Below are 27,888 nucleotides of genomic sequence, written 5' to 3'. Positions count from 1 at the left end.
TGAACTGCCTGACATAGTAGGTGCCATATAAAATATGTTCTAAGGTGGAGAAGGATAAAATAAATAGGGAGAAAGAAAAACGCAGTACTTAGGTAAATACTGGATGAAGATGAAATAAGTGACAAACAAGTATTGCAGTAGAAAAATAGGGAGAGAGAAAGTTAAACTGCTACCTGTTATATTCTCTACTACATCCAAATTTTAATTATACATTAAAAAATAGGAAATACTGTAGAGCAAGAATGATAGATAAGATGAAAAGTCATAAATACCTGACAAAGAGGTAAAAAGATAGTGAAAAATGTGTGGGGTTGTGCCAAGCAATTAAGTAACATCGTTGTAGGGTTATTTTCAGCCTTTCAGTGACACCATACCCCTGCTGCATCATCATTTTTAGACAATATCTTGACACACGATCATTGCTGTACAATACATTCTCTCATATCTCAGTCTCAAACCCCTTCTAGCCCAATCACCTTCCAACTATCAACCTCATAATCACTAAACTACTGCATGATTCACATTTTTGTTAGAACATTAGAAGAATGTAGACAAGAACAGGCCATTCAGCCCAACAAAGCTCACCAGTCCTATCCACTTAATTCTTCTACAATAACATCAAGTCTGTTTTGAAAGTCACTAAAGTCTTACTGTCTACCACCCTACTTGGTAACTTATTCCATGTGTCTACGGTTCTCTGTGTAAAGAGTAACTTCCTAATGTTTGTGTGAAATTTACCCTTAACAAGTTGACAACTGTGTTCTCGTGTTCTTGAGGAACTCATTTTAAAATAACAGTCTCGATCCACTGTACTAATTCCCTTCATAATTTTAAACACTTTAATCATGTCTGCTCTTAATTTTCTTTTGCTTAAACTGAAAAGGCTCAGCTTTTTTATTCTTTTCTCATAATACATCCCCTGTAGACATGGAATCAGCCTAGTTGATCTTCTTTGGACTTTTTCCAGAGCTATTATGCCCATTTTGTAGCCAAAACTGTACATAATACTCCAGTTGCGCCTTAACCAGTGCATTATAAAGCTTGAGCAAAACCTCCTTTGACTTGCACTTTTCACATCTTGCTATATAATTTAACATTCTGTTAGTCTTCTTAATGGCTTCTGAACACTGTCTGGAAGTTGATAGTGTCAAGTCCACTCTGACCCTAAATCATAAGATGTACTTTTGATTTTTAGACCTCCCATATTCAAAACTAACATTTTTACTTCCTACAGGTAATACTTTACATTGACTTAAATTAAATGTATTCTACAAATCTACCCAAGGCTATATGCTGTCAAAGTTTCTCTGTAAAGATTCAACGGATTCAAAATTATATGCCACTTAGCTTGGTATCATCTGCAAACTTAACCAGTTTGTTACTTTTATTCCAATCCAAATCTTTTATATATATTAAAAATAGCAGCAGCCCTAACATTGACCTCTGTGGAACGCCACTCTTAACATTACCCAATTCGGATAGGGTTCCTCAAACCATAACCCTCTGCTTCCTGTGTCTGAGTCAATTTTGTACCCTTAACTCCCACTTATTTTAGTTTGGTACCCAACCTCTTATGTGGCACCTTATCAAATTCTTTCTGAAAGTCAATATAAATAATATCACATGATCCACTTTGATCATATCTTTTTATTGCTTATTCATAGAATTCTAGCATGTTGGTAAAACATGACCTTCCTGTTCTGAGCCCATGCTGAATGTTCAGTAAAACTCCTGTTCTTGCCATGTGTTGGTCAATCTCTCCCTTAATAATTCCTTCCATTAATTTACATGTGATGCACATTAAGATTACTGGCCTATAGTTGCTTTAATCTGCCTGGTCACCCTTTTTATATAACAGGATAATATTTACCATTTCCAATCCTTCAGAATTTCCCAGTGTGCAGTTACTTCCTGCAGTATAGTAGGTCCACTCAGAAAAAACTGGCTGCTTTTAATAAATAAATAATGAACTTGCTCATGCTGGGGAGTGGAGCAGGAGCAATTGATCTGCAGTGAAGACGCCCCGTCTCTGGGTTGAGGCGAGGCGGTCAACCTCCCAAGCATTGCATTGCCTTGCCGGCACATGTGGGCACTCTGATTGCTTTATTATCAGCCCGGGGAGGCAATCAGGTGATCGCACCTGCAACAGCTCCCCAACATATAAAAAGGAAGGGCATACGAGGGGGGACCCAAAAATAACCGGAAATATTTTTAAAACGTGTTTAATTTAATTTTCTGTACAAACTACAATTAGTCTCCTTCAAAGTACTCTCCATTGGTGGAAATACACTTATCTAACCGTTTGTTCCATTGTTCGAAACATTTTTTAAATTCGTCTGAAGTAATGCCCATTAATGCTCTGGTCGTTTCTTGTTTTACCTCTTCGACGTCAGCAAAACACCTTTCTTTCAAGTCTTTTTTCATCGGGAACAAAAAGAAATCACACGGAGCTAAATCCGGTGAGTAGGGTGGGTGGTTCAGGGTTGTCATACCGTTTCTTGCCAAAAATTGGCGAATGCTGAGAGCAGTGTGAGATGGAGCGTTGTCATGATGAAAGAACCAATCGCCCGACTCCCACAAATCAGGGCGTTTCCTTCTCACACTGTTACGCAACCTTCTTAACACTTCTAGGTAGAATGCTTGGATTACAGTCTGACCTGCTGGAACAAATTCATAATGCACGAGACCTTTGACATCAAAAAAAGAAATCAACATTGTTTTCACTTTTGATTTCACCTGCCGAGCTTTTTTTGTTCAAGGAGAATTCGCGGTTTTCCAATGACTGGACTACTGTTTCGACTCAGGATCGTAACTGTAGCTCCACGATTCATCTCCTGTAATAATTTTGGAAAAAAAATCTGGGTCATTATCAAACTGATCCTTCATTTCACAACAAGTTTCCAGGCGACGCTCTTTTTGATCTGCTGTCAGCAATCGTGGGACGAATTTTGTAGAAACTCTTCTCATTTTCAAATCTTGCAATAAAATTCGCTGAACCAAGCTCCACGACAACTGGGTAATCTTAACAAGTTCGTCAATGGTCCTACGTCGATTTTCATAAATTAATTCTCGGATTGTGGTGACATTTCCATCAGTTCGCGATGTTGAAGGACGCCCGGGGCGTTAGTGGTATTCAATCGACATTTCACTATTCTTAAAGTGGCCGAACCACTCGTAGACTTGGCATTTACCCATAGCATCTTCTTTGTAAGCTTTTTTTAACATAACAATAGTTTCTGCAACACTTTTTTCAAGAAGAAAACAAAATTTCGGCCATCGTAAAACAATGACGCTTGCACCACGTGCTACAAATACCAACCTAACAACAACAAAATTCCGGTTATTTTTGGGTCCCCCCTCGTATAAGAAGGGAATGAAAGAAACAGACATGTAGAGTGGAGGTTAAAGGATGAGAGAAGCAGTCAGGATAGGGGGAAACAAGCTGGTGAACAGAATGGAAGCAAGTGGACGGGAGTAGAGCTCCAAGGAGGGGCTCAGTCAGTCATCAGTCAGGAGGGGGCTGTGGGTCGCTAAAAAAAAGATGTGCATTATTGACTGCATTGGGCAGTCTATAACACACTGCTAAAATAAGGCCTCTTTATCTAATGCTTTACAGATTGTCCAATTAAAGAGGACTTGCGTTTAAATTCTGTTTGACATAAACAGCAACCTCACACTCTTTTCTGTTCTGTCTATCCTTCCTAAAAATGTGTATCCCTCTATGTTATACTTTTCCCCATATTTTTTATTTAGCCAGGTTTCTGTTATTGCTATAATGTCATAATTATGCTTAGCCATATACAACTCCAAATCACTTGTTTTATTTTTGACACTTCTAGCATTAAGGCCAGCTATTTTTAATGTGTTACTCATTTTACGTTTGCATTTAAACGTTGGATTAGAATTTACAGTACTATCCATTTTTACATTTACACAATTATTTGTTCCTTTTTGTACAATTCTAAACCTGGCCTATCCTAAACTTCCTGCCCCCCATACCCTAGTTTAAACAATCCTTGACTAACCTACTCATAATCCTCCCCAAAAAAGTATTGCCCCTCCAATTCAGATGTAAACCGTCGCGGTGGAACAGATCCCATCTGTTCCAAAAAAAGACCCAGTGTCCCATCAACCTATACCCTTCTACCCTACACCAAGATATGAGCCACGTTAAGCCTTCTGATCTTCACAATCTTACTTGGACTGGCTCATGGGACAGGCAGAACTTATGAGTTGCTCCTCAGCATGGCGCACCTAACTCTTTAATTTTAGATTGTAAAACTGACAGTCTGCCCTTATCTATGTAATTTGTTCCAACATGGACAGCAACTACTGGATCTGCCCCTACTCAGGCCAAGAGTACTGGCTACTGATGTGGAGACTGGGTATGAACTTTTGCCCCCTCCCCCCCATCCCATGCAGTGCCAATTGCGTTTTGTCCAGTATCAATCCCTGTCTGCAGTTCCTTTCCATTTTGTTTCCATTGCTATTTCTAATGATAATCTTTGGAACCATCTATGAAAATGTAGAATTCATTTGGTTCTCTCTTTATTTGGAATCTGCCCCAACTTGAGAAAACCTAAAAAAGTGGCTTAGTACAGTAATAGGCAAGGTTCAACATGACTGGGGACCTTGGTTATTTAAAAAATTGATCATTGCATGTAGGCGAATGTCCTAGAAGTGGAAAATATGGAAGTCCTGTGTGGAGCATAAAGAATGCAATAAGTATAACAAGGAAAGGGCAAACAAAAAACACAAAAGTAGCACAAGAGTACTTCCCTCCATATCCTCTTTGGGTAAATATATAAATATTGTAAATAGTCATCATCCAACATGGATGCGATTAGGGTAAAATTAATGTTTCCCTTAGAGCTCGTAATTGTAATGAACAGAAAAAAAAGATTCAGGTAATTAGCCTAATTCTCCTTCTGTTGTTGGTGGAAAAATTTAAAAGTGTCTACAGTTTCACACCTATGAAGTGGGTCTAATCATTACAAAATTCAAGAAACCTTTAGCTTAATGGCTGCCTTTACTGGCTGGTCAAATAATCTGTTAAGAAATTTGCCAGATTTCATTTTTCATATTAATAAAAGTATAAACTGTACCATTCACTTCCATATCTAAAGAATAATACCTGACCCTTATAACTGAGAATCTCATACATTTCATCACTGGACAACATTTCATTTAAAATAACACACAAGTGACATTTTCCAATTAATCAGTATGTGACTGTAACTCCATCAGGTTATCTGGCTGTAAATATGTGAATAATTCATGATATGACCTGTGCAAGTCTCCAAAACACCTATAATGCTATAACAGCCACCACACATCTCCAAATCCTCCAGGAGGTTTTATCCTTGAACTTTAATTGAAGTGCCAGGTCATATCAGTGCAAATTAGTATGAGACAAAATATCCATGCACTCAAAATGATGCCTTTTACTTGTGTTCTTAGAACTACTCAAGATAAGGTTTCTTTTTATCTATGGCATTTGTTTTCTTGCCTCAATATACATTTCATTTGACACACAATGATATGAATTCTTTATGACAACACAGTGTTTTTCTTGCCATCCTGTTTTTGATTAGAGTGATATGTACATGTTTCTGGGACTTCTCTGCTACTTACAGATAGAGCCATTTCCTGTAGTTGTTATACTTACAGCAGATGGGTAGCTCTGTTCTGGCTGACTAATTTCCACCATGAAAATATCATCAGTATCAAAAGAGGTCTATGAAAGAGAGTAAGACAGAGAAAGAAATAAAGAAGAGAGAGAAAGAGTGAGAAACTGACAGAATACAGTCATAACAGTGCTTCTAAACTTGTAAACATCACAAGGTTTGCTGTGCGGCTATCACATGGATATAGATAGACTTCTTGTCTATATGTCTTTATTTGCCTTGAGTATCATATGTGTGAGTCTCTTGTCTGAAGCAATTAGCACAATCACATTTGTTCCCTTCCATCTGCCTATTGTTATGCTGTTAGGTAATTGTCTATTTTTGTGAGCTTCTTTTCTGTATCTTTTAGCACCTTCTTTCAGTTTTTATACCCTGTAATTTTAATTATCTGACCGTTTATATCGCTATATCATCTGATTTTAATTACTTTTGTAGTCTTAATTTTTATCTTATTAGACACTGAGCTGTGTACATTTTATATGGATTTCCTTATATCATCTTATTTCTCCAAGTCTGCATGATCCATCCCCTCTTCTAAAGTACCCTTTCCGACTTCCAAGTTTAATATAAATTGTTTTTATACTTGTTGATTATGTTGATTTGTAGATTAACCTCCTTGTTTTCTACAGGTGGAACGGACACAATTTTTCATTTGATCTGCTTTTATACCTCATTTCTTTTTTTTGTGTGGCACAGGTGTCAGCTTTGCTGCTTTATAGCTACATGTTTCTGAATTGGAATCCCAGCCTAGGTAGGAACTGCCTGTGCAGAATTTGAATATACTGTATTTCCTATCTATTTGTGGGTTTCCTACCCACATCCATTATATATATATATATATATATATATATATATATACTGTGGTGTCGCAGATCTTTATAGAAGGAAAAAGTATTTTAATGTTATATAAGGATGGATTAAAAACACATATGAATTTTAAGCATTAAAAACTTATTTGGTAACTATACAAGTGGTGTAAGATTTAAAACTGTAGTTGAAGTATAATATAAAACTAAATGGAACACAATTAATATTATCCATCCATCCATCCATTTTCCAACCCGCTGAATCCGAACACAGGGTCACGGGGGTCTGCTGGAACCAATCCCAGCCAACACAGGGCACAAGGCAGGAACCAATCCCGGGCAGGGCGCCAACCCACCGCAGGATATGTTTGGATTCAGTGGGTTGAAAAATGGATGGATGGATAGATATTTACCTTTCCATGGAAAATAAATGTATTCTTTAATAATGTCTAATGGAATGCACCAGGGGCGGCATGGTGGCGCAGTGGGTAGCGTTGCTGCCTCGCAGTTGGGAGATCTGGGGACCTGGGTTCGCTTCCCGGGTCCTCCCTGCGTGGAATTTGCATGTTCTCCCCGTGTCTGCGTGGGTTTCCTCAGGGCGCTCCGATTTCCTCCCACAGTCCAAAGACATGCAGGTTAGGTGGATTGGCGATTCTAAATTGGCCCTAGTTTGTGCCTGGTGTGTGGGTGTGTTTGTGTGTGTCCTGCGGTGGGTTGGCACCCTGCCCAGGATTGGTTCCTGCCTTGTGCCCTGTGTTGGCTGGGATTGGCTCCAGCAAACCCCCGGGACCCTGTGTTCGGATTCAGCGGGTTGGAAAATGGATGGATGGATGGATGGAATGCACCAGGGACAGCACCAGTATAGGTCTCAGGTGAGCCTAAGCACACCCACTTTCCTCATTGGCCCACCTTATTGCTTAGTTTTGTAATTTGTTTTTTGTGCATATGAAAATTACCCTCTACTGGGTACATTCATTTTAATACATATCTCTCTTGATTAAAATATCAGTTTATTATAAACACAGCAAAATCACTAGTGTTAACTTTATCACTAGAAATGTTTGTTTGAAAGAATTTAAAAAGCACATTTAATGTTGGTGATTATACAGTGTATTCTGCATAACAAGATTTAGAAAATAGAATTAATTTAAAATGTCAATCACCACCACTCAAAGCATGTGACATTACAAAAGGCTATCAACTAGTAGTCTTGCTGAAGCAAAGTGTAAAATATATACATTTGGAGACAACCATGAGTGAATTTTGCTTAAAAGAGGGTGGGAAAAATTTGACGTGCTACTGAGTGTTACATTTCTAAACCAATCCAATACCTCACGCAGAGGAAGCTCAAAGAAGGGACTTTGATTTTGAACTGCAATGACCACAGGCGATCTTGTAAACTGGTCTGACACACAGCAAGCCTCTATTTACAATGAACCATCTAGAGTCAGAAAGACTCCTAAAAAACCCTATTAGACATGTAAGTGTGTGTTATGTGTCCAGAGAGAACATTGCACATTTTAATTTTAAAATAAACATACCTTGATGCAATTGAAAAACCTTTCTATAACATCAGATTGTATATTGGCATTCAACAGCATCAATGGATGAGTGGTAAATGTGAACGATACGTCGTCAGAGGTGTTGTGTGTACTCTCTGTTGTTCAGTATTATAAAAGTGTAGGAGTTGATGTAAGCTTGAAAGAAATGGCTGCTATATTCATCAAAATATGAACTCCAAAATATGCATTTTAAATAAATGGTGTATCACACCCCACCCTGATAATGAAGAGCCACAGGAGATGCAGATTTCAGTACTCAAAACACCTAAATCAACAATTCTGCCTAACAACACCAGTAGATACACAGATGAGGCTACACAACATCCATCTTCAGACTGCACATCTTAATGAATAACTAAAGAAATTTAACATTACTGTTAAATTGGAAATGCAAACATGCCATGTCATAATATTTTAACAAACATGCCATGACAAATTTAACACTTTGTATATCCATAGATCACAATGCTTATCTAAACTCTATTTGTTGTTGTTATGACATATAATGATGTAATAGTTAAAATAACAGAAAGACATTGTAGCAGACATAAGCATTTCTCAAACTTGTGGAGCCCAGTAGTTGCAGTGGTCTATGAGTGTATGTATGTCTGTTTGTCTATCAATAAGTGTATGTTCAAAATTCAGAATGTTGCCCTTCTGGCAAGGTTTTTTTTACCACAGCAGTGCACCATTATTGAAACCTTTATATCCTAAGTGCTGAAGTTGTAAAGGAATATTTTAAACAATATATCAAATTTCTCTCTAATTAATGTAAACTTTTTTGGAAATTCTTCATATATGTCATTATAGTTTTTCCATTCCATGTGATGTAAAAGTCAGTTTTTTACAAATGAGACTGCTCTTTTGTAGGCATGATTTTTCAATTTCATTATCTTTAGTTCATACAAATGTACAGTTACAAATTTACACTTATCCAAATTCAGGCCCAGGTTATTTCCATTTTCAAAGTTAAGTCATTTTTCCACTTTGACAACTGAATGTGGGTACAAAGATCAACAAGCTGCAATGTTTCTGAATCAAAGAAAAGGAAATGAGTGAGTGGTGCTCTTGAAATTGCAGCTCAGCTACCTGGAATGACAGGTGAATGCATTATAAAATGGCTAAATTGGTTGGCTTTCCTAACACCACCTTTGTGATACTTTCATAATTTGCATGTGTGGCCACATGCAGACTCTAGTGATGAACTGCAGCACTTTAAGTTTGTATGGGTAGTGTGTGTGAGACAAGTGCTGTATCACAGAAAATGACCAGTCGGGTAAAAAATATCCTCACCTCTCACTCAGTTTATGGTCTTGAACAAGTCTATTCTTTTATTGATGCACAAACGTTTATGTTATAAACTATACATAAACAATTTTAATTTGGTAATGGCACGAGTGAGCATACCAAAAGGTAAAATACTATCACAGAATAGCCTTTTGTGTGAACAAGGCCAATAAACACTGGCTCCCTGGGACCTTGTAAATTCAATTTCAATTGGCTAACAATGGGGTCAAGGTGTACTTTTAAAAGGTTGTTATTGTTTAAAGAAGTTATTGTTTCATGTGACATATTAGTTTTAAACATGAATCTTAACTGCAGAAATAGCAGTCCAGTGTACAAAATGGAGTTCAGTTATGACCAGGAATCAGTTTTGAATAGAAGACTGTTTGCAATGACTTTTGAAGACCCTCAAAACTTGGAGTAAGCTTATAAATTGATTACTTTTTTAAGATAATGATGCTAATTATTTACACTTAAGACTACATTGTTAATTCCTTAATTGCTTTCATATTATATAGCACCCAGTCTCCCAAAGACAGGCACAGTGCAGTAGCCGGATGCCAATTCACACTCACATTTTCCGGCTGGCACAGCCCTGTTCTTACAGTGGCCGTTACCTTCTCGAAGATTCCAGAATCATGACTCTTCAGTTTGGTTTTGGGTTTCACCTCGGTTAGTTCAGCTGTATCCCTGCTAATTTCACAAGAGACCTGACGACTAGCAGGACGAGAATTAATGCTGGAAAAATCTGCTTCTGTATCTGTCCAGCCCTGCAAGGAAAAAAATGTAAAGAAAAGGTTTTTTTTATCAATATAATGTATTTAATTAAATTAGTAGCAGCAATGTGCACATTGTAAATTTGAAAGTAAAGTTAACCATGGACTGTGAACTGTGCAGTTTAAAATAATATCTCACACAATTTTTTTTTTAATTTCATTCATATTTAATGAATGCTGTCAATAAAATCTTAGTTATTCATCATTATAAACAGACATTTATGTAAACGAGTACTCCAACCAAAATTATATTTTTTTAAACTAAATATTTAATACTCAAATTCAATGGGGTTGATAGGTGCCCAACACTATACAGTACCAAGTGATATGAAAAAAGTCCACTGACTTAATTGAGCATTATGTAACAACACACAGTGAAACTGCTATCTGTTTATTATGCTTAAAAAGCAGAGTCTTCAAGAGACAAAAATTCAAAATGGTGCAAATAAAACAGAGACCCTCATATTTAATAGAAAACAAGCCATTAGAAGTGACACTCATCTAGATGGAAATAGATTTTAAAAACAATGAAAGAGAAAGATATATACAAATATGAAGGCAAGTCAATAATTATAATAAGTATCTGCACTTTTCTAATAATTTTGTTTGGGTTGGTTATACAGCTTAACCATGCATATGTAGAAACTGGTTTAGTCAGCTTTTCTTGATGTTTTCTAGGATTAAACAAGGCTTGTCCACACTCCATTTTCACCAAAGAAGACCAGCAAGCAGTGATCCACTCTGTTTTGGGCTGAAGGTATACCAATATACCATATCCCCATAAGCTGATCAGAACCTGGGACAGACTTGCTCAGTATTTTTGTCGGTAGTGGATATGGACATCTTAGGCAGGTGGACATGTTTAACACTTGTCCAGCCATTTTTGAACATCTTAACTCAATCATAAATACTTTGCCTTGCTACAACACTACCTCCATGTTATGCAGGAGACCATCTGTGGATTTCAGCCCATGGAACACCTTCAGCCCATAAAAAGAGTATCACTGCTTGCTGCTCTTCTTTGGTGCAAACAGAGAGCAGAGTGGCCATATTAACTCCTAGGAAACAACAAAAGAAACTAACTGATAAAGGTCAAATCTTTACAAATGTGACCACGGGGATACCATGTTTCAACATGTGCGGATGGAAGGATCTACAGCCAAATAAATTATCACATAAGTGAGAATAAATATTGATTTACTATTGTGTATTCACAGGCGATTCTACAAAATCTAAAGGTGCCTCCCACCCCCCATGAGAGTGTCAGATTCAGAAGAGTATTGGGGTCAGAGACATCAAAGCAGATCAAATAGACACAGGTGCTTGGTACAAATAGATGCAAAATGTGTGGACTTTACTGTATTTCAAGAGACATAAAAATACAGGAAGTGCATATAGCAGTAACTAGTTTAGAGAGTTTCAGACAATGGAGTATATGAAGACTCACACATAATATTACAGACTCTAGTGTTACAATTAAAGAATACATCACTGAGATGTCAAGGTGTCAAATAGCTAAAAAATGTCAGAGGCTGTACATACAGACTCACTGTCTGAGGCAGAAGAAAGGCGACTTTTGCGTCCCCTTTGGTGTGCTGAACTGAAGCTGGATGTTTGACTGGTAACAGTTGAACGACGAGTTGATGCAAAGCTGCTGGCAAATTGAGAGTCTTTGCGGGACACCCTTAACAGAAATCCTAGGCGTGGAAAATACTTAGCGATTGCCATCCTGACAACACAAATGAGAAGTTTCATAAATTGAAACAATTAATATGGGTGAACACAGGCAATAACAATTTTCTGGCATTATAAAAGCATTTTTATTACTAGAAAATAGGCATCTGCTTTTTAGGGTCTTATCAGGTTATTCAGCTGTACAGAAGATCAGCATTTCATTCTGTAGGATTTTCATCAGATTCATTGTTACTTTTGTTACACAACCATGAATAAAATAGTGACAGCTAGAATTTTCTTTTATATTTTAAAGCATATAGCTTTTACACACCTACATTCAAGATCAGGGCTTCTTTTAGAGCATTCATTTTAATTCTTCATCACACCAGGAGGTCCTTTGTTTTAAAAAAAGATCTTCTATCACCAATATACTAAAATTGGACCTTTCTTTGTCATTTGTCTACTTGTCCCAACAAATCCCTGAATGGTGTTTACATTCTGACATAGTGGGTACACAGTACAAGAAGTAACAGCAAGAAGGGTAAGAATGACTGGGAACCCAATGTAAGGTAAGGCCAACGTTAGGCAACTTAGTATGATACTGTTACAAACGTCCACATTTACTCTGTGTGCATGAAAACAAAATAGAATTAAGCAGTGAAAAGACAAAGGTGATTATGTCCCATTTTAATATGTTTCAATAATTAAATAAGAAATTTTGGAAAAAGTTAATGGGGGACATTAAGAAGGGCTGCCTGGTGGCACAGTAGTAGCAGCACTGTGTCTTGCAACAAAGAGACTGTGGTTTAAGTTCCAGTTGCTCCCTGTGTGCAGTCGGCATGTTTTCTTAGTGTCTGTGTGGGTTTCCTCTGGGTGTTCCCATCTCCCCCACTGTCCAAAAACATGTAGGTTAGGTGAATTGGTAATGCTAAATTGGCCCTAATGTATGTGTCTATGTTCATCCTGTGATGGGCTAGTCCCCTTTCCAGGGATTGTTCCTGTGTTGTCCCCTATGCTTACTAGGATAGGCTCCACCTTCCTTATCACCCTGCTCTGGATAGGAAGGTTTAGAAAATGGATGGATGGATAGGATATTATAAATAACAGATAGAGCAGTGTTTGACATTGTTTTGAGAATAAGACTCTTTGATAGAGAATTGTTTGACATTGTTTTGAAAATAAAATTCTTTGCACACCAGAATTCCCTGACAGTTCTGCAGTACAGAAGACACCGTAACTACAAAAAAAAAAAAAAAATTGGGCTTAGGTTAATTATTTTAAATATATATTTAAATTGTACTCTACTAAATATGGTTTCTGTTTAAATTGAAGTGAGTGAGCTGCAGCAATCTAATCTAATAGCAAAGTGTTTTTGACTGCTGATGGCTACAATTTTAGACTATGAACTAAAAACTTTATGGGTGTTTAATATACACTACAGTACCTGTATTTGGGATGTGTTATTGCGTAGATAATGGGATTGTGGATGGCTGAAGCCTTGGCTATCACTGCAGGCACAGAATTCATGTAAGGTGTCAACAAGTCAGAGTATCTGAAACACATGCATACAAAGAGGGAAACCATCATTAATTATAAATCTGAAAAACACAAAAAAAGATATTTAGTAAAAAGTAGAATATACAAGTATATTGGGTATCAGACAGGCCAATGAGACCCAAAATATACATTAATTCTAAGTGAACTACCATACATAGAACATTCTGAACATTATTCATTATATATTAAAGTTAATTTTGGTATTTTTCAACTCTATATTGTTTCTTCACTGTCTTGGTTATGTGTTAATTTGTCACATGAAATTGCATAAAAAAGTGAAGCATATGTAATAAATTTATGTTGTGACCCCAGTACCCATTAGCTCCATTATAAAACCCAAAAGTAAGTTCACATATTTTAGAATGCAATTTTATGTAGCAAAATACTGTATATATATATATATATATATATATATATATATATATATATATATATATATATATATACCATGATTGGTATTTTTCAATTGAAATTTGTTTCTTCACAAGCTTATTCTTTAATGGCTTTTTCATCTATGATTTTATCTAAAAAATGTAAATAAAAATTGCATGTACTTGCATGAAATGGATTAGGTCATGGTTCACCCGCTCTACCCTGAGAATGTTCTATGTGGATAGCGCTTTGAGTACTGAGAAAAGCGCTATATAAATGTAATGAATTATTATTATTATTATTATTATTAAAGACATTTTCTATGTTGCTCTACAGCAAATGGACTAATTACGCTAATGTATGCTGGCAGCCTACTTGTAATTGGGCAAGAGATAAAGATTTTGCTTACATGAGTATATCAACACAGAACATTTCTCTGTATTGTAGTTTATGTGATCCTCTGGAATGTTTATAGTATATCACTATTATATTTATGTCACATTTGGAGCTTGTTGATGCTTTGATACTGTTCAATACAAATAGATGCGTGTGACTGTTGACAAATACTTCTGTAGCTTCCTGTGCATGTTGTTGAGAAGAGAAAGCATAAGAAATCACTAGCAAGAGGAGACATTCAGTTCATCAAGCTTGTTTGTTTAGTTTATAGCTAAGCTATCTTATCCAGATGGTTCTTAATTTTGTCAAGGTGTCTGGTTCAGCTACATCACTTGGTAGTTTGTTCCATATTCCAGATTATAATTTTCCTTCCATTAATATTCAACAGTTTTTATAATATAACCTAATATTTTATTTTCTTTTTAATCATTTCTGCACATTGCTTAGATGATGAAAATGCTGCATCAGCATAAATTCCTAGATCTTTTTCAGAGGTCACTTTCTTTATCTTCATCTTGTATTTATAATTGACATTTCTTTTTGTTGAACTTCATCCTATCTGAAATGGCATAGGCCTTTTCAGAGAGTAAAAAAGTCCCAAAAAACTGAAACGTTCCCACTGGAGGGGTAAAGGGAGAAATATACGTAGGCCCTTTATAAATAAAATATTTATTATCCAAAATTTCTCTGTAACACTGTGTAGTTCCGAAGAGCACAAAGGCAAAAAGGAGTTGCCTATAAGGTCATCCAAGGAAAATTAAGTCCCAATACAATATTCAAATAGAGTGATCAAACAGAGCAAGAAAGCTAAAATGCAGAAAATCACACTCTTAAAAAAGCACAGAAAACACAAGGGAAACTCACCACACAACTAGTACATTCAAAATGAACCCACCAGAAAATGTAGTATATCCTTGCCTTTATAGGGCTGATGACAGTTCCTTGGCAGTGATGATTAGGTGGTTCTGCCTCTTGGCGAACCACTCACAAAACACATGAAATATAACAAAAGGTATGTAGCTACAAAGAAACTAAGTAAATAACAATATTACAGAAACAAAAGAATCAAAATTGATCAAAAAAGGCCTAAGACACGAATTTGAATCATAGCTAGGGGAGAAACCATGGCTGACACATAACACTTTTGCCCATGTGTACCACTTTTCTAAATTAAAATGAATTTTGCAAGTGGTCGCCCAGTTCTGAAGATTGTCTAAGTCTTTCTGTATTGTTTTTTCTGCCTCCTCAGTGTCTGCCATTTTTAGTATTATCTGCAAATTTCAGGAGTGCACTAACTATGTCATTAATATAAATCAGAAAAAGTCACAGACAGATCCCTGAGGAACTCCACTGATGACCTTATTCTCTTCTTATCCCTACTCTCTGTCTCCTGCTGATTAACCAACTTGACATTCAGTTTTGTAGGTTACCTCTGATATGGACAGCTAATAGATTTAGAATTAATCTTAGGCATGGGACACTATCAAAGGCTTTTTGAATGTCCAAGAACTATTGTAGTTGCTTGTTCAAAACAATTTTAAAGATTGGTTTGGCAAGCCTGGTTGTTATTTAGTTTGTTATTTTGCCTTAAGTAAGACTTATTGGTCTGTAATAACCAGGATCCATTTTGTCTTCCTTTTTGAAGACTAGAGTCACATCTACAACTTTCCTATCATCAGGTACTTGTCCGTCCTCAAGTGACTGCTCAAATTTACCTAATAAAGGTTTATAAATAATGTCCTTCATTTTTCAATACAATTAGTAAAATCCAATCAGGTTTGGAGGATTTATTAGCTTGTGATAATGCTAAAAGCACAGCAAAAGATTTATAGAAAAAGTGCTAAGAATCAAGAACATATTTTGTGCTTTCCTATTCAGTGGTAACAAGAAACTCCATTTGCTCTGCCTTTGGTTACCAGAGAAAAAGCACTGTATTGTGATGTTTTACAAACAAGTATTATAAAGTTAAAAAAAACAAATACATATTTATATCCTTTACAGAGTGTTGAAATAGTAAGGATATTGACATTTCAAAGGTATTTCAGCCACTCTGAAATTTCTTATAATGTAAGATACTGTGTTTGAAAAATGGCTGAAAATGAGTAGCTCTTCACGTCTCAGTATTTGTAAATACTGCACAAACTACAATGTTCTTTCTATGGTGATTCGTTTATTTTTTTAATGCTATTTTTGCCAGCTATGCTGTATTCTCTGCATGTTCCACATGTAAGCAGAGGTTGACCTAAACTCCTTGTCACACATTGACAACCCTCAATTTTGAGCTCAACACACTTTTGTCCCAAAAAATTTGTCAGTTTTAACTTATTAATTGTGTCCCAGCTTTGTCAGCAAATGAGATGCAACTAGGAAAAGAACTTGAAAATGAAGCCTGTAAGTGGGTAACAATTCAAGTCACCCACAGCATTTATAATTTTACAATCTGAAATTTTGCCCCACCAAGTAAATAAGGAAGTAAACAAATTATTCTTTGTTATATGTCACTGTATTGCTTATATCAATAAAATGCCAATGAATCTCAGTAAAACACTGGAAAGTATTTGTTTTATGAAGGGTTAACTGGTTTAGTGCAAAGTGTATTACTTAAGGTCCAAAGTTCCTTTAAAGCATTTGTTGTCTTGTAAGTAAGTAAGTAAGTTATACATTACCATATTCATACATCTGTTAATATGATTTATCTATTTCTTAATGTTATGTTACATTTTTTATATCCTTTAACAATTGAATACCTCTGTATGCATTTCCAAATAAACAAAAATTGGTTACCTAAAAAAAAAAACCAAAATCATCACATCCATACTTTATATAGTAGTCAAAGTAAATTACCACCCTCCATCCCAACCACTTAAAAGTCTATTTACCCTGTGTATGCAATAGATATACTATTATGAAAAATTAAGACAGCTATGCTGAAAAAATGTTTGGCCAGCACCTGACCTGCCAACCCAATACAGTATGACTGCACAGAAACGGTGTGAATGAGTTACCTTCTATTATAAAGTAGCATTTGAAGTTACAGATATTCTTCAGATTATAGTTTAAATGAGAACTGGACATTTTGCTAGATTAATTAAAAATAAATTCATTTTAATTAGTAATTTTTTATTGTAAAACTACAGTATACTTCAAGTGTACATACCTGTGGCATACAGACGGTAAACTTTATAGACTATAGATAGTGAGTTTCAGATTCCAAACAGAGTGATAGAGTGAAAGAGTGAACTAGAGACAGGTTGCTACAGAAAATGCCTTCACAAAAAGCCTCTTGGTGCATGAAGGTGATTATAAAGATGTATATTCCTTAAATCATAGGAGGTCTTACCCAGCAAAGGCAGTAAGGGCCACTGTGGAGTATGGTGACCAGGAAATAACATAGAGGAGAATGACAATAAGAGCAATTTTTGCCATTTTCCATTCATTCTTCATTTTCTGGAACTTCCTTAGTGATTCTCTGTTGTCATCAGAACTGATTTTTTTAATAGCCCTGGAAAGTATTAAAAATTAAATGAAATCTGTGGCCTGTTATTTTCAAATCTAGTATAAATATGATAAAATCTATGGATACATAATGCAGAGTTTACAGGCTAGCATTCCGAAATCACCCAGCATAAAGTGTAACCCACATTGATGATAGTTGTCTTCAGCAGCTTTTAGCAAAAGTATTGTTTAAACAAACAAAAAAAGTGACAAAACCCGTATATAATAATAATAATAAATTTTATTTATATTGCACTTTATATTTTAGCAATCCCATGTATTTAGTAAGCTATATGGTGATGTTGTGTGTGCCTGACACAATTTTGTTTAGCAGTGAAGTGAATTATACACATATATACATTAGGTGTACAAAACTTTAAATAGATAGTATATCTATATGTGTAATAAGTCAAAAGTTTTTGAAATAATGGTTATTTTGGTCTTAATTCCCATGGAGGAAGTTATTGCAAAGCAAAAAATCATTAGCATGATTATTGTACTGGTAAGCATACACATTCATTTTTTGTAGTCATTTTTAGTGTTTAATTGTTTTATTTATTCTACATTTTTGGAAATCAAAAGAAAAAGCATGTTTGAAATGTTTTTTTGCTTGATAATGTTTATTAAATGTTTTTGATAATACTGTATGTGGTAGAATATCTGGAGAGAATATCTGATTGACCAAAGCTTAAAGGGCATTAGTATCATTAATATATTCACCACCAGTAAAAGGAGAACCAGGTAATGAAGAAAATCACCCTACTTGGGTGTTTTTGGGCTCTTTCAGTTAGTGGTTAATGGTTTGGGTGTATTTGAGCTTCCTTCATTTAATGGCCTAATTTGAGAGGTGTGAACTTACCCTTGTGAGAGAGTGCTTAAAGTTGTTGGGCAATTCTGACAGCCATTCTAAGCATTTTTACTAATTGACTGTCTTGGTTTATTGTAGGCCTACACCAGACATTCTGGCATTTCAGGCAGGACATCCTATTTTGCTTGCAAGAGTAATAAAGACTGACTTCTTCTATTAGCAAGTTATATTTACCCATCATACCACTGTCTAATGAATATTTTTTATTGCAGCATTCTGTTCAGACTTTACAGAATTTATTATATGAAAATCCAAGGCACCACATCTGGCATCAGCAAACATGACATAGTTAAAGTTGCTTAGATTATGTGTCCTGCCATTTCTAATATTTGGTTGAGCAACAACTAAGTCTCTTGACCATGCCTGCGTGTTCCTTATAGACTGAGTTTCAGCCAGATCATTACTGACTGCTTGGATAAGCAGCATATTTATGTTAACAGCTGGACTTTATAAAGTGACTACTGAGCATATATACTGTATACATATACAGTGGCAGCAAATGTTTTGGCAGCATTGCTTAAAATGTCTGTTACTATGAATAGTTAAGTGAGCAGAAGATGAACTGATAGTTAACAATGACACATTTCTTTTCAGCATTTTATGCACGATTATTGTATTCCTTTTGTTTTTTTACAACTGTGAAGCAAAAAAAGAAAAGGCGCACTAGCAAAAGTTTGGACACCCCAAGATATTTGAGGTTCCCCATAACTTTCAAAGGTCTCAGACCTTAATTAGTTCTTTAGGGCTATGGTTTGTTCACAGTTATTGTTAGGAAACCCCAGGTGATGCAAATTGAAAAACTGTATAAATTCTCGGTCTCCTCCAACAATCAGCAGCAATGGGCTCCTCAAAGCACCTGCCTAGAACTCTGAAAAATAAAATAATTGATGCTCACAAAGCAGAAGAATGCTACAAGATAGACAGTGGAGGTTAAGTTGAGGTCTAGAAGACCAAGAAAACTTTCTGACAGAACCACTTGTTGGATTACTTCAAATAAAAGCCCCCATTTGACTATAAAAAGATTTAGCAGACTCTGGAGTGGTGGTGCACTGTTCTACTGTGTAGCAACACCTGAACAAATATGATCTTCATGTTAGTGTCATCAGAAGAAAACCCTTCCTGCAAAATTCAGTACATGAAGATTGCAAATGAACATCTAAACAAGCCAAACAAGCCTGATACATTTTGGAAAGAAGTCCTGTGGACTGATGAAGTCAAAATAGATCTCTTTGGCTACAATGTGCAATGGTATGTTTGGAGAGAAAAAGGTGCTGAATTCCAGGAATAGAATACCTCTCCAACTATTAAGCATGGGGGTGGATTGATCATGCTTTGGGCTTGTCTTGCAGCCAGTTACACAGGGAACAAGTCAGATCTCCAAATCTACAATGGAGTACCTCAAGAGGCACAAGCTGCCAGTTAGGTCCCCCGACCTAAACATCATTGAAAATGTGTGGATAGATCTCAAAAGACCAGTGCATGCAAAACAGCCCGAGAACCTTGAAGAATTAGAAGCCTTTTGCAAGGTTGAATGGGTGAAAATACTCCAAGTAAGAAATGAAAGACTCCTGCAAAAATCTACAAAAAGCACTTACAAGCTGTGATATTTGACAAAGGGGGTGTTACTAAGTACTGACCATGTCGGGTACCCAAACTTTTGCATCACCCCCTTTTCATTATTTTGTCCCTGCGAATGATGGAAATAAAAACGTGATCTTGCTTAAAATATTAAAGAAATGTGTCATCATAACCTTTATGCCTTTCCTGTGATCAGTTCATCTTCTCACTTAACATTCACAGTAACAGACATTTTAAGCAAGGGTGCCCAAACTTTTGCATGCCACTATATATTATCTATAAATTAAATTGGGCAGCTTTTGGTAAACACAGTCATATGGTGCTACAGAAGATCTAATTTAAAACATTGTAAAGGTATTTTAGCCCAATAGATTAGTCTTTGACTGGAAACTGCAAAGATGCTGATTTAGCTCCCCCATCAAGTCATTGTCTACTGAACAAGTTACTTAACCAGATTGTGCTACAATTGTAAATTATTCAAGGTAGTTATATAGGTTACTGAATTTTGTAGTTTTCTGTGATAGATAGACATCTTACCTGTTGGTTGAACGGATGGCACGGAAGATGAAAAAGTAGCAGCAGATAATGACAAGCAGAGGAATAAAAAAAATGAAGGTAAAAAGCAGCATTGTATAAGCACGCACTGCTGGGGTAAATGTCATATAATCCCAGGTACAGGAAGTCAGGAGCCCTTCTGGCACATAGGCACCTGTCAATATAACAGGAAGGGGTAAGACAGTATATAAACAGTAGATTTTATTAAAGTTTTTGTTTTGTTTAGTGCTTGCTTATTTTTCAGTTTCAGCTCATGCTGCAATTTGTAGAGTTAACTGTTAGTCCCATAGCTTTTAGATGATGATGTTATGCTGTTTAATTTTGTGTGAAGGGAAGACCTGGTTTATTTATTTATAGTTTATAGAGGTGCCTTTCTGTACTAATCTCTCCTATTTACATTTGCCTACTTCATTAATATGAATATGAAATGTTCAGTTTTCACCACAATGTGTGTTTGTTTAATATATTCTTTAGATTTGCTCTGAATGTTTCATCTAGACTTTGCCTATGGGGCCTAGGATACACTTTTTACATACACTATTAAAAATTAGTTCAAGAAAGATTCTGAATCAGTTTTATATATTTCTATTGTTTAAAAATAGTTTTTTTAAATTCTATGTGTCAGTTTACCAGGAAAAAGCGTTTTATTTTTAAAGTACCGGTATATCAAGAGGGTTAAAGTACTGGAGTATCTACACATGCATTTATTTGCATTGGATTTACTTTTGGATAAAATGATATTAATTTTTAAATATGCTGAACAGAGATGTTATATTCAGTATTGTGTTACAGCTGTAGAGATCTTAATTCATCAGTAGGGGCATAACACATAACACCAAAAAACTAATTCAGGTCTTACTCCTAGAAGGCATGGCATTGCAGCGGTTAGCGGTTTTGCCTTAATTTACCAGAATCCAGTGTTTAAATGTTGCAATGATAATTGTGGAGTTATTTATATTCTGGGTTTTTGTCTGGTTATCTATCCACATCCTCACAATGGGTGTGCTATGATAACTGACAACTTTAAATTGTCCCTTGATGAGTAGCTGTGTAATGTGAAGGTGCCCCACCATAGATTCCCATCCTATACAGTGTTGGTTCTTGCCTTGGGCCAAATGCTGCTGAAATAGAATTTTCCACCTGTGACCTTTACTCTGATTAACTGGGCTCAGAAATGGAAGGACAGAATTTTTATTTACATACCTAGAGGTATGCATAATGTATACAATATTTTGGCATCATTAAAGTAACAGATGGATATTTTCTGTTATATTTTCATGTTTCTTTGATTCATTTTCTGAACCCACTTATGTAGACCAAAAAGAATGACAGAGCCTTTCTTATCAATATTGAGTACAAGGAAAGACTCAACCCTGAACTGGGTGTTAGTCCATCACAGATTATTCATTTTCATAACCAAAGTAGAGCCTCCCTTTAAGCTGACATACATGTTCCTGGTGGCTCGTTAGGCAGATGTAGGATCACTACCAGGTGGGGTGAAAGCCCGATGTAGGGCTCTGCAGCTCCCTTGGTGGCCTCCATGGAACCCAACAGGGCCCTCCGGAAGTCCATCTCCCATGAAACTCAGCGGGAATCTGCAGAGCCACAACAACCCAGGGGGGCTGCCCTCTAGCGCTAAGGGGGAAGCAGTGCCCTATGCACATCTTCTCCCACAGTGCTTCCGTTATATTGGCCTCCCAGACAGGAAAGGGCCATGGCCATCCATCACAATGTCTTTTGGGATATGAGAGAAAACCAGCATATCTAAAGAGTACCTGTTTTGTGACAGTAACAACACTACCCTCTTTTATGTTAATTAGTGGTGCAGCAAGCTGAAGTGCCTCTGTCTGTGTGCAATTAAAATGGTTTGCTATAATTTCAGGGCAGATACATCTGTCTTTGTAAGTATCATTGTACAGTGAATATACAGTGAATTTCAAAATAAATCACAGAATTAAGACTATGATAATCAAATAGCTTTATCAGTGATTGACCCATCAAAAGGAATAAATTATAAGTAGGATATAAAATGATCAAAAATTGCAGATATCCCAGTGAGAACTGTTGGCTTAGTACTCAAAAAACGGCTAGAAGCTTCATCATATATGAAAGCATACCTATAAAATGTAAACTTCCCAAACTAAACAGTCAAAGAATAATGAGACCAGTAGGGAAAAGTGCTGTGAAGTCAACAATTCCTTTAAAAGAGATGCAAAGTTCAGTGGTTTAGAGTTGAGTAAAACAACATCAGTCAATTATATCAACAGCACTACATACTGGCCTGTATGGAATAGTGGCAAGAAAGAAGGGATTTCATAAAATTAAATCTTAAAGCCCACCTGCTTTATATACTGTATATATAATGTATACAAACTCAAATTTAAGGAATGAAAAGATATTTCACACATAACATTCTCAAACCCACTTGATCCAGTTCAGAGAGCCAATCCCAGTAGCACTGAGTGCAAGGAGAGAAACAGCACTGGACAGGTGTCCAGTTAATCACAGGGCCCACATTTATACACACACACACACACACACACAGATGGCCAATTTGGAATGCCAGTTAATCTGTGTATCTTTAGAAGAGGAAAACTGGAGTACCCAAAAGAAAACCCAAATAGACAATGAGAGAATACATCATCTCTACAGGGACAAAGCCTAGGCATTGGACACAAACTCAAAACATGTAAAATTTGAATTTCAGTTACTAAAGGTAGCCACACTCTGTACATTTCATCAGTTTACCCACAACCATATTATTGTCTTGCCGGTTGTATCCGCCATTCAGACACCCATTTATCCATTTACTACAATTGCTTTGTCAAATTTAGGATCATGACTACAGCTTATCCTGAAAGAATGTGGCAAATGTCAGGAGCTAATCTTGATCCTGGACTGGTGTCAGTCCATTGCATGGCACAATCACTGTTTAAGGGTCAATTACGAGGCACTGATTTAGCTATGCTTCATGTATTTGGAATTTGGAAGGAAATCTTTCCTTATCATACTGTATATATAACATGTTTGAAAAAGTTGTTTATGCACATTTTTATTTTCAGTTACTGAATAATGCAGCAGACCTTGCAGACCAGAAAAGCCACATACCCTTACAATACGTTATCATATAGAGATCCTTTTAGAGCAATAGTTAAACTAGGTTCCATAAGGTATTAAACACAGTATTACCAACAAGATGGACATAGTATTGTGATGTGGCTATAGCATTTATATTAATGTAGGGTCTAGGTACATTTACTGCAAAATTACCACAGTGTTAATTAGATAAGACTCCTTTTATGCACTTCATTACAGGATATATCTTAGTAGTCTAGAGCTTCACTAGAAACATCTAAATGTATGTGTACTGCCACAGCAAAATGATGATGCTTGACCATGTCTGTGCTGCATTTGTTTTAATGCCATACTAAGCAATAGCTGTACTTTTTGAAGGTTCAGTCCAAATAACTACTGCATTTTAAACTATAAGGGAACTTAAAGTTAACCAACTGAACAGTAAAAAGTGTACGGAGACTGACCTCAGCAAACAGTGCATTAAGAGCAGAGATCTACTGTTGTGGCTAAGGAGAGAAATTCTAGTATGAGATTATCAAACACAAAAAATAAAATAAACACAAATATTTGTACAAATAGATAGGCTAACAAGAAATGGTCTAAACTAAGCATAATCATCCATTTATGGCATAAAATGTGCATTTATAGTATTTACATTGACCAACATCAGTGTTTTTCATCCTTTTGCCCCTGTTCCTTTTATACATAACTTTGTTTTCAGAAATGCATTTCTATTTAACATTTTCTTTTTTCCAAACATCTTGACATGTTTTACATCTCCTAAAGCCTTGATAACTCTACTTTTACACACTGTTTTGTTCTACCATGATAATTCTTGGCTAGTTTTCTTTTATACAAGGTTATATGCTTTAATAATAATTCAATGTCTTAATGTTTAGCACTTACTCCATCCAAAGAATGGTGGAAGGCTCCAGGCCAGTGAGTAGAGCCACACCCCTGAGAGGATCACCAGGGCACGCTTGCGGGACATCACACCCATTGAAGCCAGAGGCCTAGTGATGACAAAGTAACGGTCTACTGCTATCACCATCAGAGTAATCATTGAGCAGATCCCAAAGAGGGCACCACAGAAGGCATAAAGCTCACAACCTTGGAGAATGGAAATAAGATATAAAAAAGGGTAAAGTCACAAAATTACTCGATTGTTTGCAAACAACTATCTGCAGCTTATAATTTCAGACAGCATTAAAATGAGAAGAAGAAAAACAGATGACTTCTTTTCGTCATTACCCCCAATACTGTACATCTCCCAAACCTCCCTAAAAATTAAAAAGTGCTAGACCTTTTGGGAAAGAGTCACATTGCCCTGCTGAGGATGAGTCAGTTAATACTAAAGAAATCATACATTGAAGGGTATCAAGGATTCAGCCTTTTAGCATGATGGACTCTTACTACTTGTTGACCATGCTGACCCTTAAATAAAATGTTGTCAAATAAAATATTGTCTTTATAGTCCTGTTGTCACTGACCTGGAGGAAACCAGTAATTCTATCCTGGCTCCTCTCACATTTCTAATTCTTACGGACCCCAGGCATAAAAGACTTTGCTGATTTAGGACACCATTTATCTTTCTTTCTTTTACTATTTATAAATATAGGTTAGCATTTTGACACAGCATGTAGTGCTGCCTCCTTGTAGATACTGCTTTAAATCCCGAGTCCAGTCATTGCCAGGTGGAGTTTGCACACTTTTCCCACCTCTGTGTTGGTTTTTCCCCTACAGAGTGAACTGAACTTGGAACTTTTGAATTACAACATAACTCCATCAGCACTAACAGTAGAATTCACTTCTTTTAATTCCAGTGGACAGGTTTGGTATCCCAATACTGCCACCACAGGAAGATTGTGTGGATGGGAGAGAGAGGGCAAGTGTCTGGGAGAATTCCTCAGCAGAGAGAGGCTTGAATGTAATCGGAGGGACGCATGCAGTGAGGCTAACACAGACTCGTTGTTGCATATATAGCCCCTATGCTCCTAGATGCCACATCATCCCCTTGCTGATTGAGATCTCTAATGGCACAGCAGTAGAAGTTACTGCTTGTTATTCCAGCTGCGTAAGAAAGTTGTATGGATGGGTGACCCCCTGAGTGAATTCCTTTTTAGTGACAGTTTGTTCTAATAAAAGCTATAATGGGAGTGTTTTGAAACTTTCTCAAGAGCTAGAGTTAAATTTTCAGCTCAATAACTGCATCACGTTTATACAATTTGCATGGATTTTCACTGAGCATACTGTAAACAATTCATAGATGTGCATGTTAAGTTAAATGCTGATTTCAACTTGACGAGGGAGTATGTTTTAAAGAACTGGTGTTCAGGATTGTTTACTGCCTTGCACTACAAATTGCAGTGATAGACCTCAGCACACCAAGATAGCATAGTCAGGAAAGTGAGTTTAGAAAATGGATGGAAAAATTATGATGAAGAACCTCGCTAGCATGTCTTAATTGTTTAGTACTTTAAATGCAAGGAAGAGATCCAACACATTTTTAAAGTTGTGAATTAAATATATTAGATCTAGAGGGCAAGAGACATTGAGAGAATTAAGTGAGATCATGACTCTGTATTCTAATGTAGCAAACACAACTATCTTTGATTAAAGGGCAAATCCAATTGCAAAGTCATTAAATCTAAGGAAACGATTAGGCCCAGTTAAATGTAAGAGAAAAGGGACATTTTTCAGTTGGAGGAGTCTTTCCTAAAATTTATTAGAGTGAACCTCAGATCTTTTTATTTATAGCGTGCTCTTAAAAAGATGACATCTACAGAATAACATAACATGCAGTGATGCATGCACACTCATGCAGCTACTGTATATCCTGGAAGCAGCGTGCATCATAGCAACTAAGCTGACAAGCCCATGATGAAAAAACTTAAAACAATGTTAAACTAAACTACTGAAAAAAACAACAATAAAATTCAATTTCCTCTTAACATATAAAAATAATTTAAAGAAAGCAGAAATGGTAAAACCAGATCCTGACACATACAACTAAATTTTGCTTGTACAATTTGCTTTTTAAAAAGCTCTTTTCTGTAATTGAGTAAAGGTGCTGTCAGGTAACTATCCCTGTGTCGCCAGCTTTGAAAAGTTCTCTGGGACCTTTTTGTGCAATGTAAGTAAAAGTATACTGTATGTAGTTTATATTTGTAGCTGCATGATATAAACTATTAAACAGGTATTATACAGGTACCCCATCCATTCATTTATTAGCTGTCCCCAGCAGGTACAAAGCATGATCCAAATCTGAACAGGATAACAGTGTATCACAAGTATCCATCCATCCATCCATTATCCAACGTATGCAATACAATAATTGCATAAAATGGGGTTGCTGAAATAAATGTAGAAATAATAAATAAAAAACTAAAGCAAAAAAGGTTCAATATTGAAGACCTACCCATAGCTAAATGCTTAATTTTGACACAGATTTCTGCTGTATCACCCAGTAGTCTCCATGAATCGCTCAAATGAGTACATTATGATTTTAATTAGCTCCACATGCCTCCTGCACTTGGCAGTTAAAACCATTAACACCACAATAATCCAGGTATAAATTGTTAAAATTCACTTACATTACTGAAGCATGCTGTAATTTCCTGAATGGCTGAAGTGGTAGTGTATATAAAATCACAATGGGATGAGGGTGACAGATATACAATCTACTCTCTTTATATAAAATCCTAAACCTAAAAGTGCAACGATTTTGTGCAAATATTTGTGATTTTATGTGATGTTTTTATGTCACTTTTTTGTCACGCTTTAAACTGGGCTTATTTTGTAACCTACATATAGGCCTATATGTTTGGTATCATTCTTTTCAGAATTTATCGAACTTTAATGTGATGTTGTTAGAGTTTCAGATTCTTACTCCAATTTAAAATTTTAAACTAAAAAATATCAAGAATTCACATCCCACAAGACGAGAGTTTGAGCCGAGAGATTTAACCACGCCCGGGGCTGGAAATAAAAGTCAAAGAGTAGGACAGCTGCTGTACAGCCTTTTAAATGTTCAAAGTGTTGCGTGAGATGCAGCAGCAGATCGAGCAAAGAGGAGGTAAAAAAAAAACTGTATTTGTTTCCCATTGTGTCACCATTTAAGAGGGGGTTTTGGAGGAGCGAACGTATCTCTTGGGGTGCGTTCAGCCCCCCTCTTCACTACACAAGCGGCAGAGACATGAAGTG

At 36.2% G+C, this 27,888-nt stretch overlaps 1 protein-coding gene across 1 annotated transcript in view; it reads right to left on the bottom strand.

Annotated features, from left to right (window-relative positions):
• opn4a (opsin 4a (melanopsin)) overlaps positions 1–27,888 on the bottom strand; it is a 134,585-nt gene that overhangs the window by 5,149 nt on the left and 101,548 nt on the right. The window contains exons 4-10 of the mRNA XM_051922668.1: positions 24,592–24,795; positions 20,593–20,764; positions 17,455–17,616; positions 13,234–13,341; positions 11,658–11,844; positions 9,915–10,109; positions 5,669–5,737 (exon numbers count right to left, since the gene is read on the bottom strand). Of these exons, the coding sequence (XP_051778628.1) occupies positions 5,669–5,737; positions 9,915–10,109; positions 11,658–11,844; positions 13,234–13,341; positions 17,455–17,616; positions 20,593–20,764; positions 24,592–24,795 (1,097 nt within the window). The remainder of the gene's footprint in view (positions 1–5,668; positions 5,738–9,914; positions 10,110–11,657; positions 11,845–13,233; positions 13,342–17,454; positions 17,617–20,592; positions 20,765–24,591; positions 24,796–27,888) is intronic.

This window comes from Erpetoichthys calabaricus, chromosome 2, assembly GCF_900747795.2.
Source record: "Erpetoichthys calabaricus chromosome 2, fErpCal1.3, whole genome shotgun sequence".
In the NCBI taxonomy this organism is placed as follows: Eukaryota; Metazoa; Chordata; class Cladistia; order Polypteriformes; family Polypteridae; genus Erpetoichthys; species Erpetoichthys calabaricus.
Note: the sequence above shows the minus strand (reverse complement) of the source record. Positions and strands in the feature narration are given on the sequence as shown.